A 15,803-nucleotide genomic window follows, 5' to 3' on the forward strand; every position below is an offset into this window, starting at 1 on the left:
ACAGCTTAACCCTATCAATGCCTGCTATTTTTTTCTTGGCTCTCTCCAAAGACCAATTGGGATACCCCCTTTTTTTAAATTGTTACAAGTTATTTCAATTTCTTCCTCCAATCTATCACTAGATGTGGTATTCCTTTTTAGTCTAATAAGCTCCCCCACAGGAATATTCTGAATGACATGTTTGGGGTGACTAGAGGAAGTCATTACAATACTATTGCATGCAGTAGGTTTTTTATAGGGAGATAAAGACCTTATTGCTATCCAAATCTGCGGTCAATTTTAGGTCCAAGAAGTTTGTTGATACCTCATGACTACTACTCGTAAATTTTAGATTGAAATCATTCAAATCCAAATAAGAAAAAAAAACTTTTCGCAGACGAGAGACTACCCCTCCAGACAAATATCAGATCATCAATAAATCTACCCAGCCAAACAATATTATCCTTGTATGGGTTATCAATGTTAAAAATATAATTTTCCTCCCACACGGACATAACCAGGTTAGCTAGGGAAGGTGAAAACTTAGCGCCCATGCTCACGCCTTGTGTCTGGAGGAAGTATCTCTCCTCAAACGAAAAATAATTGTGACCCAAAAGAAACTGAATTGAAGAGACAAACTTCTGGATGGAATCCTCGTAATTACTGTATCTGGACAAATAATATGTGATACATCGTATCGCGACATGATGGGGGATAGAGGGATATAACCCCACCACATCGCAAGATAGCCACATATAGTCAGATTGCCAGTGACATTTTTCCATAATCTGTATCATACTTTTGGAATCTTTAAGGTGACTTGGTGTTAATGGCACTAGGGGTTGAAGATAAAAATCCACCCACTCCCCTAGTTTCTCACTGAATGACCCTATCCCAGACACAATAGGTCTGAGAGGGGGAGGAAAAACCTCTTTATGAACTTGTTAAGCTGTTGGTTAAGCTGTTGGATTCTACTAAGAAAAAAAACTGAAAAATAAGGAGCGCTGATAGTGTAATACCAACAGATCAGTGAGGTAGATCAGGAAAAATACACTCACCTGAAAAGGTTGTGAGATAGTCACAACCACTGATAGAGCATAGGATGAAGGCGTCTGCTGCAGCCCCACAGGATGTGCATACAAATCAGAGTGAAGAGGGGGTTAATGCCGCGCATCAGCCAAAATGAAGATGTAGCACGTTGATGTTATAAACGTATTCTTTTATTCCATCGGTCTACGCGTTTCGAGGATACACCTCTTCTTCAGGACCAGTGCATCAACATAGTAATTACTATGTTGATGCACTGGTCCTGAAGAAGAGGTGTATCCTCGAAACGCGTAGACCGATGGAATAAAAGAATACGTTTATAACATCAACGTGCTACATCTTCATTTTGGTTGATGCGCGGCATTAACCCCCTCTTCACTCTGATTTGTATACTAAGAAAAAAAGACAGTTTGACTCCAAAAAATCTGGGGTAGTTTTCAGCACCAACTATAGTCCTCAGTTTAATTCTATTGTCAAAATTATCAGAAAATATCTTCCGTTATTATCTCAGAATGACATTTTGAAAAACAGTGTGGAAAATAATGATATTGCCTTTGTGGCAAAAAGAGCCCCAACCTTAGCTACATTATTATCACCTAGCATGTTCAAAGATCCAGACAAAATCTCCCCTAGCAACTGGTTAAAAACAATAGGATTTTTTAAATGCGGTGCTAATATTTGTAAGTGCTGCGGTTTTGCTAATAAGTCTAAAATATTTACATCTATTTCCAATGAAAAACAGTTTAATGTTCGTTCTTTTATAAACTGTAATACGGAGAATGTAGTTTATTTAATTAATTGCAATATATGCCGCATGCAATATGTAGGCTGCACGATGAACCCCCTTAAAACCAGAATCCTCAAACATCTTTCAGATGCTAGCAATTTGCCAATGGTTGCTGCATCAGTAGTATCCCGACATTTTTCAAAAAAACACAATGGGGATTTACGCGGTTTTTCTTTTATGGGCATAGAGCATGTAAAAAAACCATTGAGAGGGGGAGATTTTCATAAAAAAGTGCTTGCAAGAGAGAGTAGGTGGATATTTGAGCTGGGGACCCGCATGCCACAGGGCTTTAACAATCGTATGGATATCATTATGCACTATTGATACATTGTTGCATTATATGTTGCTGGCTATTAAAACTGTGTTAGGCTTTTTGTATCACTTTAAAAATAATTTTATGGTCAGGTTATTGGATTTTCTGATTGTATTTTTCTCCAAAATGTTGAATCCTTTCCTTATAACTCTTATGCATGCTGTATATTGATTAATATGCGGATAGCTTACATGTTTGATTTCCTTTTCTAGCTTATGTTTTTAAATCTCTCACACATGTTTGTAATTACCCTGATGGGAGTGAGATGTATATAAGGTTCTATGTTTGGAAAGCAGATCAGATTCTGGACCGTGAAGAAGGCAGATTTTACCGCTGAAACGCGTAGTCCTATCTGCGCTATTTTCCTGCGATAATGCTGTTCTGAATTGCTTGGACCATTATATTTTAATGAATTTATGAATAAAAAGAAGGAAATTTTTTTTAACAGCATCCTGGATTGCTCACGTTATTGCTGGACTCTGCCTTGTTGTTGTTCACATTTGTATGGATGGACTCCTACGTCCTGATCCGGGCACAACGGAGTTAACCAGGTGAGCTGAGGATCCAGGTGATTCACAGGAGTGAGCTGGTCTACATTGTTGGACATACATATACATACATATACACATTACATATACACATATATATATACACATATATATATACACATATATATATACACATATATATATATATATATATATATATATATATATAGGACTGCATACACTAATATTCATAGGGAATATACATATTTTAAATGTATATGGGAGTGTTGATCTTCTTATATATTTTTACACGTTTATATCATTGTTACTTCCATTCTGTTGGATCTTCTATAACCACCATAATGGGAGTTGCCTAGTGCAACCCACACGTGTTTAAAATTACTAATGGTGGAGATACCCGACAAAAGGAAGCTGGTCGCATTCAATGTCAGAACATGATTAAGACCTGAGCGTCGAAACGCGTTGTTCTGTAAGCCCCCCGACATATATGCTGTACCTGCTGGATTTTAATATACTCAATAAAATGGATTTTTAATCAAGCTATTCCTGGCGCTGGAAAATTCCTATTTTTCTACAATTTCACCTAATCCCTCCACAACTTATCAGAAAATAACCCCAAGTCAAACTCCATGGCACCCAAATGCATCTCAAGGCTCTTGACAACTGGTCCAGGAAGCCATTATCTATCCCCCATTTCCTTGAGATGGCTGGATTGTCATTGTAAATAAGCACTTGTACCTTGCCCCTCCACCCCATCTCATTGTAGATTGTAAGCTCTCACGAGCAGGGTTGCCTTTTTTCCCTTTAATTATTGTATCTTCTATAACTGTTACTTGCTTGTATATGATCCTCCTGAATTGTGAAGCGCTGTGGAATATGTTGGCGCTATAGAAGTAAAGATTATTATTATAAGGTTAATTTGTTTTCTTATGTTTTATTATTGATTCAGAACTACTTAGTAATTGCATCAATCATCATGATCCATCACCATGTTTATATTTATCTTATAAAACATTCGGAAATGAAGCTAGAACCCTTTAAAGTTTACTTATCCTAGAAAATGACAAGATGCAATTGCAGATCAGTGTTGACTTTGGCACATTACAATATCACATATGGCCCCTTTAGTAAACTACTATCAAAGCCAAAATTTGCCTAAAATAGCACTGCCGTTTCCTAACTGCTCATATGGACAAAAATACAACACTATTTAAAAATATAGTATGACCTAAGAAAAACATGTCTTCATTACTTCATAAATAGCATCACTGTGCTTGGTATTGCAATAAATGGTGTAAATAGGGATGAACAGCAATGAAAGGTAGCCCACATCTCTTTGCAAAAGCAACCATGTTTACTAATCTCATACCAAATATCTGTCGTCAGCATGGACACCTTTGTTCATCTCATATCGGAGCCTATAGCGAGAACTGACTGAAAAACAGTGCAGCGTCTCCATGAGCATGTTAAAATGATGGACACCTTGGTGGAACTTGAAGGGAACCATAATGTTTCCTGTTGAGCACCGCTGCGGTCAGTCTTACAGCAGAATCAGCACGGTATTGTGGTTTCCAATTATGATGAAAATCATTAAAGTAATCCAAGGTGGTAAACAGTAAGATATTTAAATAAAATGTATTATTTGTGCATTCATCAATACAATATATATGGAACAGGGGACCCAAATCATCAGTTTTATGGCAGAATTCTGGAGTAAAAAACATTGAAAAGTCACAGATTTTGGCACAATGCAAAGCAGAGCTAAAATTTAGTGAATTTTAGCATTTTCACACCATTTTCGCCCAGTGGCGTTCCTTACATCATACATTTTACACCACTCCCTGACTGTAGTAAGAATTTGGGTGAGGAGAATTTGAATCCCGTTCCATCCCTCAACGGGTACAACTCTGGTCTTGATGAATTGGGGCCACAGTGTTTGTTAGTTCTATACCAGTATGTTAACGAATATATATCCAACAAAAAAAAAAGTGTTATTCCCCAATCCTTTATCAATATATACATAATGTAATGTGGATGTATTTAATGCTTACCAATTGCACGGTTCTCCTGTTCCCAGCAATGTTCCTATCCTCTTCTGAACCACATGACTAGAAATCAAGACTACCTGACTTACAAAGCGTCTCTGGTGTAGAAACAGGGTCGGACTGGCCCATCGAAGAACCGAGGGTCCTCTGGTGTACCAAAGCATTGGCAGCTGCTGGCAGGGCTGCCATCAGGGCAGTAGCATTACTGGTCCAGGGTACTTACTTTGCTTTACTAAACCCCGAGCCAGGCTCCCCTCTTCACCAGGCCCCAATCACAGCCATGATACCGCATGGCTAATTTGCATGTGATGCGCTTCAGGCGCCTCACATGCAATATAGCCATGTCGTGAAACCTTTGTCAGCGCATCAGAGCAGGGTGCAGGCGCATCATCCTGCAGCCCAGCATGTGACCGCATCACAATTCTGCAGGCAATGCAGAGCAGAGGAGGTATCGATGACGCAGCAGCCGACGGGAAAAGGTAAGCTCTCCCTGAGCTGAAGACAGGAGCGGGACAATCGCTGACCCCAGTCCCTGCTTTGCTTCAGCTGGATGAGCGTTCGAAGGTGCACATCCAGCTTAAATGCATCGCAGAGAAGAAGCCGCGTTGTGAGAGCCAGGGAGGGTGAGTAAAATGATTTTTTTTACTTTTTGCGGTGGACAAATATATCATGAAGAACCCAGGAGGGGACATATATATATCAGGAACAGGACATATGTACCAGGAGGAACCCAAGAGGCGGGCATACAGTATATACCAAGAGGGGCACATATATACCATAAGGGGATATATGCCAGGAAGAGCCCATTAGGGGTCATATATACCAGGAGGGGGACATTTGTGCCAAGAGGGGCCCGGGATACATATATGCAGGAGGGGGATTTACATACCAGGAGGGGCCCAGGATGACTGACTGAGCCTCTACCCCTGTATCACTCCGGACTGACTGACTGAGCCCCCTCCCACTGCATCTCTCCGGACTGACTGAGCCCCTCTCCTCATTTCACCTCTGACTATTTCCCCTAATCCTTTATCACCCCTGACTGACTGAGGCCCTTCTCCTCCTGTATCACCCCCGCCTATGTCACTGACTGACTGCGTCCCTTTGTCCTCTCTCCCTGTATCACCCCTGACTGACTGCGTCACCCTCCCCCTGTATGACCACTGACTGACTTGGGTTTTCCTCCCATCACCACTAACAAAATGAGGCTTTTCTTAAAAAAAAAAAAGTTATGGCCTTATAGGTGACAGAGATTTCTGTAAAGTGTATGGGGGATGTGAGGGAAAGCTCTCTTTCAATAACACTCCAATGTCACACAACTGATTTAAGGACCCCACAACTTTTAGTACACAGTCTGCACATTCACATAATGTATTTGCTGCAGAATTTGTACAATGGACATCCCACAGCCATTGTCAGCGGTAATATCCACACAAATATTGTGCAGATATTGCTGCATTTACTTGTACACAAATGGTTAATTCACCTTTACCACTGGCCTCTTCCTTTGTGTTGCAAAGGAGTAAATCTGATGAGTATCCTCAGCACAAATTGAAACATTGTTCATGTCAAATCTGCAGCGCCGATCAATTTGTTTAGTGGTTAATACACATCAGGGGACATTTATCATGGAGTTTTCACTAAAATGTGGGTGCCAGCTCTTTCTAACACATTGATGCACCACTCCAGCAGTTTTTTATTCACCATTGGAGTGGCGCTTTAAACACAAGGTCTCTGCCACTGTCTTATACTCACTCTTTTGTAATTTCACCTTTTTTTTTCCCTGTGGCGCTCTCCAGTAAGCGCAACTTCTGACTGTCCGTAAGTCATAACTCTTTTCACAAATGCTCAATACAAGTCTATGAGAGCCAGAAGCGGGCTCTCATAGACTTGTATTGAGGTGTGACCTCCGGCTCCAAGAAACTCTGGAGCTGCCGGAAGAGCACAAAATGCCAGAGATTGACAAGCTCGTCGGCACTAGAGGGTGAAGGTGCCTGAAAGGGAGTATAAGAGTAAGGTCAGGGACCTTAGATGAGAACCCTCACTCCAGCGGTAAAAGGAAAAAAAAAACCAGAAACCTGGAGAGGTGGTTGAAGAAGTGTATTACCTTGTATTATCTCCTGATATTAGCATGTTTTACCACGCAATTGGTGGTCTTACATTATATTTATTTCTATGTAACTACATAGTGGGCCCAAGAATGATTTTCTCTGGTGGGATCAGGGTGCCCCAGTCTGACGCTATGTGGAAATGTAGCTGTTTTTTCCCTATATAAACCTATGAAATTCACACCAAGGTTTACATTGAGAAAGCGGCTTCCGGTCCAACCAGAAATTGCTGTGTGAGCCAGCTAGTCTGAATTGTGGTGACATAGTACAGAGGATCGAAACTGCGTTGGGAACAAGAGATGTATTTAAGCACATCCACCCTACAATACATGCATATTTTTAATGGATTCATTTATAACTTTGTTCGAGCGGAATGCTTATTTAACATAACCACCATTAGTGGTATTGAATGACACCGGCACTCTTTAGAAGAGAAGGAGAAAATGTATTTCTGTCAACCAAAGTAGTATGGTGTAAAGAAAATAGCACTTACTCTACTCAAAGGCACACTTACCCAACGTCATATAGCTGTCACTGCTCCATTTAACATCTGTGTATGTTTGATAAGGGTTATTGAGAACGAAACGTCACATTTTGGTTTACATCCAAGTACTTTAGATGACAATGAAAAAAATACTTATTCATCTTCTGATGAGTGCTGTATTTATTCAATACTCTTATTTACAGTGATTGGACATTATTTGAGCATCTATCTGCCTCAAAGGTGCCGTATTTCCTTACTTATATGCTAGTATTAGTTGTCAGTAACGCAGGTCAGAAAATAAATTATATTGTTAAAATGTAAATGGAAAAATAAAAGTTTACCTTTCGTCTTGAAATAGAGAACTCTTTGTCACATTGTTTGCAACCAGTTGCTTCATCATCCTTTAACCATGTATGGCCCTTTAAAAGAGAGAGAGAGATAGAGAGAGAGACTGACTTCGTTACTATGCCGGGCAACGCCGGGTTCTACCGCTAGTATATTAATATAAAATAATTATAACTATCACTTAATATTGAGCAGAATTAAAGTATGCTGACATCCCCAATTATACCATATGAGCATACAGACAGGCCCCTACATACAGTATGATCCTCCCCATATCGCGCTATATAAAAGTATTAGCCGCGCGGGAGGGGGAGAGAGCGAGCGCGCGGGAGAGAGCGAGCGAAGCGCGCGGGAGGGAGAGAGAGCGAGCGAGCGCGCGGGAGGGAGAGAGAGCGAGCGAGCGCGCGGGAGGGAGAGAGAGCGCGCGAGCGCGCGGGAGGGAGGGAGAGCGAGCGAGCGCGCGGGAGGGAGGGAGAGCGAGCGAGCGCGCGGGAGGGAGGGAGAGCGAGCGAGCGCGCGGGAGGGAGGGAGAGCGAGAGAGCGCGCGGGAGGGAGGGAGAGCGAGAGAGCGCGCGGGAGGGAGGGAGAGCGAGAGAGCGCGCGGGAGGGAGAGCGAGAGAGCGCGCGGGAGGGAGAGCGAGAGAGCGCGCGGGAGGGAGAGCGAGAGAGCGCGCGGGAGGGAGAGCGAGAGAGCGCGCGGGAGGGAGAGCGAGAGAGCGCGCGGGAGGGAGAGCGAGAGAGCGCGCGGGAGGGAGAGCGAGAGAGCGCGCGGGAGGGAGAGCGAGAGAGCGCGCGGGAGGGAGAGCGAGAGAGCGCGCGGGAGGGAGAGCGAGAGAGCGCGCGGGAGGGAGAGCGAGAGAGCGCGCGGGAGGGAGAGCGAGAGAGCGCGCGGGAGGGAGAGCGAGAGAGCGCGCGGGAGGGAGAGCGAGAGAGCGCGCGGGAGGGAGAGCGAGAGAGCGCGCGGGAGGGAGAGCGAGAGAGCGCGCGGGAGGGAGAGCGAGAGAGCGCGCGGGAGGGAGAGCGAGAGAGCGCGCGGGAGGGAGAGCGAGAGAGCGCGCGGGAGGGAGAGCGAGAGAGCGCGCGGGAGGGAGAGCGAGAGAGCGCGCGGGAGGGAGAGCGAGAGAGCGCGCGGGAGGGAGAGCGAGAGAGCGCGCGGGAGGGAGAGCGAGAGAGCGCGCGGGAGGGAGAGCGAGAGAGCGCGCGGGAGGGAGAGAGAGAGAGCGCGCGGGAGGGAGAGAGAGAGAGCGCGCGGGAGGGAGAGAGAGAGAGCGCGCGGGAGGGAGAGAGAGAGAGCGCGCGGGAGGGAGAGAGAGAGAGCGCGCGGGAGGAAGAGGGAGAGCGCGGGAGGGAGAGAGAGAGAGCGCGGGAGGGAGAGAGAGAGAGCGCGCGGGAGGGAGAGAGAGAGAGCGCGCGGGAGGGAGAGAGAGAGAGCGCGCGGGAGGGAGAGAGAGAGAGAGCGCGGGAGGGAGAGAGAGAGAGCGCGGGAGGGAGAGAGAGAGAGAGCGCGGGAGGGAGAGAGAGAGAGAGCGCGGGAGGGAGAGAGAGAGAGAGCGCGGGAGGGAGAGAGAGAGAGAGAGCGCGGGAGGGAGAGAGAGAGAGAGAGCGCGGGAGGGAGAGAGAGAGAGAGCGCGGGAGGGAGAGAGCGCGGGAGGGAGAGAGCGCGGGAGGGAGAGAGCGCGGGAGGGAGAGAGCGCGGGAGGGAGAGAGCGCGGGAGGGAGAGAGCGCGGGAGGGAGAGAGCGCGGGAGGGAGAGAGCGCGGGAGGGAGAGAGCGCGGGAGGGAGAGAGCGCGGGAGGGAGAGAGCGCGGGAGGGAGAGAGCGCGGGAGGGAGAGAGCGCGGGAGGGAGAGAGCGCGGGAGGGAGAGAGCGCGGGAGGGAGAGAGCGCGGGAGGGAGAGAGCGCGGGAGGGAGAGAGCGCGGGAGGGAGAGAGCGCGGGAGGGAGAGAGCGCGGGAGGGAGAGAGCGCGGGAGGGAGAGAGCGCGGGAGGGAGAGAGCGCGGGAGGGAGAGAGCGCGGGAGGGAGAGAGCGCGGGAGGGAGAGAGCGCGGGAGGGAGAGAGCGCGGGAGGGAGAGAGCGCGGGAGGGAGAGAGCGCGGGAGGGAGAGAGCGCGGGAGGGAGAGAGCGCGGGAGGGAGAGAGCGCGGGAGGGAGAGAGCGCGGGAGGGAGAGAGCGCGGGAGGGAGAGAGCGCGGGAGGGAGAGAGCGCGGGAGGGAGAGAGCGCGGGAGGGAGAGAGCGCGGGAGGGAGAGAGAGCGCGGGAGGGAGAGAGCGCGGGAGGGAGAGAGCGCGGGAGGGAGAGAGCGCGGGAGGGAGAGAGCGCGGGAGGGAGAGAGCGCGGGAGGGAGAGAGCGCGGGAGGGAGAGAGCGCGGGAGGGAGAGAGCGCGGGAGGGAGAGAGCGCGGGAGGGAGAGAGCGCGGGAGGGAGAGAGCGCGGGAGGGAGAGAGCGCGGGAGGGAGAGAGCGCGGGAGGGAGAGAGCGCGGGAGGGAGAGAGCGCGGGAGGGAGAGAGCGCGGGAGGGAGAGAGCGCGGGAGGGAGAGAGCGCGGGAGGGAGAGAGCGCGGGAGGGAGAGAGCGCGGGAGGGAGAGAGCGCGGGAGGGAGAGAGCGCGGGAGGGAGAGAGCGCGGGAGGGAGAGAGCGCGGGAGGGAGAGAGCGCGGGAGGGAGAGAGCGCGCGGGAGGGAGAGAGAGAGCGCGGGAGGGAGAGAGAGAGCGCGGGAGGGAGAGAGAGAGCGCGGGAGGGAGAGAGAGAGAGAGCGGGAGGGAGAGAGAGAGCGCGGGAGGGAGAGAGAGAGAGAGCGGGAGGGAGAGAGAGCGGGAGGGAGAGAGAGAGAGAGCGGGAGGGAGAGAGAGAGAGAGCGGGAGGGAGAGAGAGAGCGGGAGGGAGAGAGAGAGAGAGCGCGGGAGGGAGAGCGAGAGAGCGCGCGGGAGGGAGAGCGAGAGAGCGCGCGGGAGGGAGAGCGAGAGAGCGCGCGGGAGGGAGAGCGAGAGAGCGCGCGGGAGGGAGAGCGAGAGAGCGCGCGGGAGGGAGAGCGAGAGAGCGCGCGGGAGGGAGAGCGAGAGAGCGCGCGGGAGGGAGAGCGAGAGAGCGCGCGGGAGGGAGAGCGAGAGAGCGCGCGGGAGGGAGAGCGAGAGAGCGCGCGGGAGGGAGAGCGAGAGAGCGCGCGGGAGGGAGAGCGAGAGAGCGCGCGGGAGGGAGAGCGAGAGAGCGCGCGGGAGGGAGAGCGAGAGAGCGCGCGGGAGGGAGAGAGAGAGAGCGCGCGGGAGGGAGAGAGAGAGAGCGCGCGGGAGGGAGAGAGAGAGAGCGCGCGGGAGGGAGAGAGAGAGAGCGCGCGGGAGGGAGAGAGAGAGCGCGCGGGAGGAAGAGGGAGAGCGCGGGAGGGAGAGAGAGAGAGCGCGGGAGGGAGAGAGAGAGAGCGGAGAGAGAGAGAGCGCGCGGGAGGGAGAGAGAGAGAGCGCGCGGGAGGGAGAGAGAGAGAGCGCGCGGGAGGGAGAGAGAGAGAGAGCGCGGGAGGGAGAGAGAGAGAGCGCGGGAGGGAGAGAGAGAGAGAGCGCGGGAGGGAGAGAGAGAGAGAGCGCGGGAGGGAGAGAGAGAGAGAGCGCGGGAGGGAGAGAGAGAGAGAGCGCGGGAGGGAGAGAGAGAGAGAGAGCGCGGGAGGGAGAGAGAGAGAGAGCGCGGGAGGGAGAGAGCGCGGGAGGGAGAGAGCGCGGGAGGGAGAGAGCGCGGGAGGGAGAGAGCGCGGGAGGGAGAGAGCGCGGGAGGGAGAGAGCGCGGGAGGGAGAGAGCGCGGGAGGGAGAGAGAGAGCGCGGGAGGGAGAGAGAGAGCGCGGGAGGGAGAGAGAGAGCGCGGGAGGGAGAGAGAGAGCGCGGGAGGGAGAGAGAGAGAGAGCGGGAGGGAGAGAGAGAGCGCGGGAGGGAGAGAGAGAGAGAGCGGGAGGGAGAGAGAGCGGGAGGGAGAGAGAGAGAGAGCGGGAGGGAGAGAGAGAGAGAGCGGGAGGGAGAGAGAGAGCGGGAGGGAGAGAGAGAGAGAGCGGGAGGGAGAGAGAGAGAGAGCGGGAGGGAGAGAGAGAGAGAGCGGGAGGGAGAGAGAGAGAGAGCGGGAGGGAGAGAGAGAGAGAGCGGGAGGGAGAGAGAGAGAGAGCGGGAGGGAGAGAGAGAGAGAGCGGGAGGGAGAGAGAGAGAGAGCGGGAGGGAGAGAGAGAGAGAGCGGGAGGGAGAGAGAGAGAGAGCGGGAGGGAGAGAGAGAGAGAGCGGGAGGGAGAGAGAGAGAGAGCGGGAGGGAGAGAGAGAGAGAGCGGGAGGGAGAGAGAGAGAGAGCGGGAGGGAGAGAGAGGGAGAGCGGGAGGGAGAGAGAGAGAGAGCGGGAGGGAGAGAGAGAGCGGGAGGGAGAGAGAGAGAGAGCGGGAGGGAGAGAGAGAGAGAGCGGGAGGGAGAGAGAGAGAGAGCGGGAGGGAGAGAGAGAGAGCGCGGGAGGGAGAGAGAGAGAGCGCGGGAGGGAGAGAGAGAGAGCGCGGGAGGGAGAGAGAGAGAGCGCGGGAGGGAGAGAGAGAGCGCGGGAGGGAGAGAGAGAGCGAGAGAGCGCGGGAGGGAGAGAGAGAGCGCGGGAGGGAGAGAGAGAGAGAGAGAGAGAGCGCGGGAGGGAGAGAGAGCGCGCGGGAGGGAGAGAGAGAGCGCGGGAGGGAGAGAGAGCGCAGGAGGGAGAGAGTGCGGGAGGGAGAGAGCGCGCGTCAGAGAAGGCGAGAGCGACAGATGAGAGAGAGAGGCGTTAACAAGTCAAATGTTGTGGCAAATTCATACAAGCTATTTTTCTTTATGAATGATGAGATCGTGACCAAAACACTAGCTAATAGGTTGAAAAGAGTGATGGACAATTGGATACATAAAGGACGAGCAAGATTTATAGCTGAGAGATGTAAATCAGATAAACTTAAAAGGGAACCTGTCACCAGGTTTGTCCCTTATGGGCTGCGGCCACTACCAGTGAGCTCTTATGTGCAGCATTCCAGAATACTGAGGCCAGGCTGTTCTGTAGAACGTAATAAACACCTTTATTATACTCACCTAAGGGGCGGTCCGGTCAGATTGGCATCGCTGCTCTCGGTCCGGCACCTCCTCTATCTTGTGCGATCACCGTCCTCCTGCCCAGTCCCATGTGTATGATGCATCTTGCGTCATCCCCGCAGAGGCTGCCATTGCTCTCCTGCACATGCACACTTTGATCTGCTCTGTAGCATGATTTTAGGCTTCTCTGTATATTACCCTGCGAGCAACACCCCTTTGGATTAAGACTTAAAATTATCACTAAATAAAAAAACAAAAAACATATCTCTAACTGTATGATGGATTTAAAGAAGTTGTCCAGTTACCAAAACTGATTTTTTTTTTTTCTGATAAATCTTGCTAATATGTGCCCCTCAACACATCTATTATGTTTTTTCAGCAAAATTAGGTTTTATTGTGCACTAGCAGCACATGCTCATTGCTGGCTCCAGCTCTGATGGGGTTAATCTCTCCTCTGACTTCCTGTGTTCAGTTCCTACAAGTTCCAGAATTCTTTGTGGCTCTAGGGCGGTGTCTAGCTTATCTAACACACCCCCCTCAGCTCTCCACCCAAAGCCTCCTCCCTGCCTCTTCCCTGTGTGGATGGGAGAAATCACACAGAGACATCCGAAGAGAGTGGGGAAAGAAGGGGGAGGGGGGGGGGCAGAGGTGCTCTGTCACCAACTGTCTCCACTCTGTGACTTGTGGTGCAGGTGACAGAGTGCAGACAGTTGGTCCCATGCAGCAGGACAGATGGCAGAGCACAGCGGTGACATGCCTGTCAGTGTCTTGCTGAGTGTGATCAGATACTTACGTGCAGGGGGCAGATACTTACGTGCAGGGGGGGGATTCAGCTGAAGAACCCGCCCCCTCCTGTACTGCACACTGGCGCCCCATGCCTCACCATCTGCAGGGCTCTAGCCGGCTCCACACTGACGTCCTCCGGATCCTCCCCTCGATGCTGAGCTGTGATGTGCGGTAGTCACCGCCCACAGCCCTGTCACTCAGTGTGAGTGGTGCCAGCCTCCTCTGACGTACACGTCTTGTTTGAGAGCCCGGAAATGCCGGGACGTCAGAGGATGCTGGCGGCCACAGCTCCAGGGGGTCATGTGACAGGCACTGAGCGTGCAGGATAGCGCCGCTCAGTGCCAGAACTGGAAACAGAAGACAATGGAGAAAACGCCTAGAAAGGTAAGTAGAACTCCTACAGAAAATAAAAAAAATGGGTGAACCACCCCTTTAATTCACCTCCAACCCTACCAAAAACAAAAACAGAGAATACAGAGCATGACTACTCAGGGTAGCAGCAAGATTAAAATATGAACAAAAACTTGCCACTGTTTACTTAGTGACAAAGCGTAACTGTTGTTTTTATTTTTATTTCAAAAATCAATAGTACACCTGAAAATAAGACACTTTGTAATTATCTTCTAAAAAAAATTAGGTTTGTTCTCTGCCAGAATTGGTCATTATCAAAGTTCTCAATTTAGTGAAGACTTTTCCCATAACTGAGATAGAATCCATAGCATCTGCGATCTATGTAGACCAGAGGAGGAAGGAAATAGAGGAAGAAGCTAGAGGCAGAGCTTCTCCCTCGTCTATCTAGATGTAAGCTACTACTGATCAGATTCTCTCTCCTACCTCAGTAATTGGAACGTCTTCACTGATTACAGATCGTACCTCAGAATTGAAAAGTTTAATAATGACTGATCCATATTGATATCACAAAGTTGCTTATTTTCATGCATAGTATTGATTTAAAAGGGATATTCCCATCTCCAAGGTCCTATCCCAATATGTAGTAGATGAACTAATAGTAGCAAATACCTCCAATTAGAACTGTATTATAGTTCTTATAATTCACTGTCGCTTACCTCATGTGCAGGCATTGCATGACATTAGGTATCTATGGTTACAACCACTAGAAACTAACTGTTACTATATGCGTGGTTATAACCATGGATACCTAAGGTCCTGTAATGCTCTACACATGAGGTAAGTGACAGTGAAAAAGAACAACTATACCACATTTCTATTTGGAGATATTTGCTAATATTATTAGATTCAGAGGTTTGGTTTATCCCACAAGCCTTGGGGATTTCAAGACTTGGGAAGCAGCTCCTTCGCCGCCTGCCCCAGCAGCCACCAGAATAACCTAGTGCACTGTCAGCAGATGTATCGCCCCTGGCCATGCTAGCTTGTCCAGGTGTCAGTGATGAAATGCACCCTGGGAGACGAAGGGAATTTTGTTACTTACCGTAAATTCCTTTTCTTCTAGCTCTTATTGGGAGACCCAGACGATTGGGGTATAGCTACTGCCCTCCGGAGGCCACACAAAGCACTACACTAAAAAGTGCAAGGCCCCTCCCCTTCTGGCTATACCCCCCCGTGGTATCACGGGTTCTCCAGTTTTAGTGCCAAAGCAAGAAGGAGGAAGCCAATAACTGGTTTAAACAAATTAACTCCGAATAACGTCGGAGAACTGAAAAACCGTTCAACATGAACAACATGTGTACCCGCAAACAACAAAAAAATCCCGAAGGACAACAGGGCGGGTGCTGGGTCTCCCAATAAGAGCTAGAAGAAAAGGAATTTACGGTAAGTAACAAAATTCCCTTCTTCTTCAGCGCTCTATTGGGAGACCCAGACGATTGGGACGTCCAAAAGCTGTCCCTGGGTGGGTAAAGAGATACCTCATGTTAGAGCTGCAAAACAGCCCTCCCCTACGGGGATGTCACTGCCGCCTGCAGGACTCTTCTACCTAAGCTGGCATCCGCCGAAGCATAGGTATGCACCTGATAATGTTTGGTGAAAGTGTGCAGACTCGACCAGGTAGCTGCCTGGCACACCTGTTGAGCCGAAGCCTGGTGTCGCAAAGCCCAGGACGCACCCACAGCTCTGGTTGAGTGGGCTTTCAGCCCTGAAGGAACCGGCAGCCCAGCAGAACGGTAGGCTTCCAGAATTGGTTCTTTGATCCATCGAGCCAGGGTGGCTTTAGAAGCCTGCGACCCCTTGCGCTGGCCAGCGACAAGGACAAAAAGTGCATCTGAACGGCGGATAGGCGCCGTGCGAGAAATATAGATTCTGAGTGCTCTCACCAGATCTAGCAAGCGTAAGTCTTTCTCATACCGGTGAACCGGCTGAGGA

General features: G+C 50.3%; 1 protein-coding gene across 2 annotated transcripts in view; it reads right to left on the reverse strand.

The window, feature by feature from the left end:
* Window positions 1-15,803, reverse strand: part of LOC142303305 (RUN and FYVE domain-containing protein 1-like) — a 341,419-nt gene that overhangs the window by 20,584 nt on the left and 305,032 nt on the right. For both annotated transcript variants that reach the window (XM_075344572.1, XM_075344571.1), the window contains one exon: window positions 7,614-7,691. In XM_075344572.1, the coding sequence (XP_075200687.1) occupies window positions 7,614-7,691 (78 nt within the window). The remainder of the gene's footprint in view (window positions 1-7,613; window positions 7,692-15,803) is intronic.

Source organism: Anomaloglossus baeobatrachus, chromosome 4, assembly GCF_048569485.1.
Source record: "Anomaloglossus baeobatrachus isolate aAnoBae1 chromosome 4, aAnoBae1.hap1, whole genome shotgun sequence".
Taxonomy (NCBI): domain Eukaryota; kingdom Metazoa; phylum Chordata; class Amphibia; order Anura; family Aromobatidae; genus Anomaloglossus; species Anomaloglossus baeobatrachus.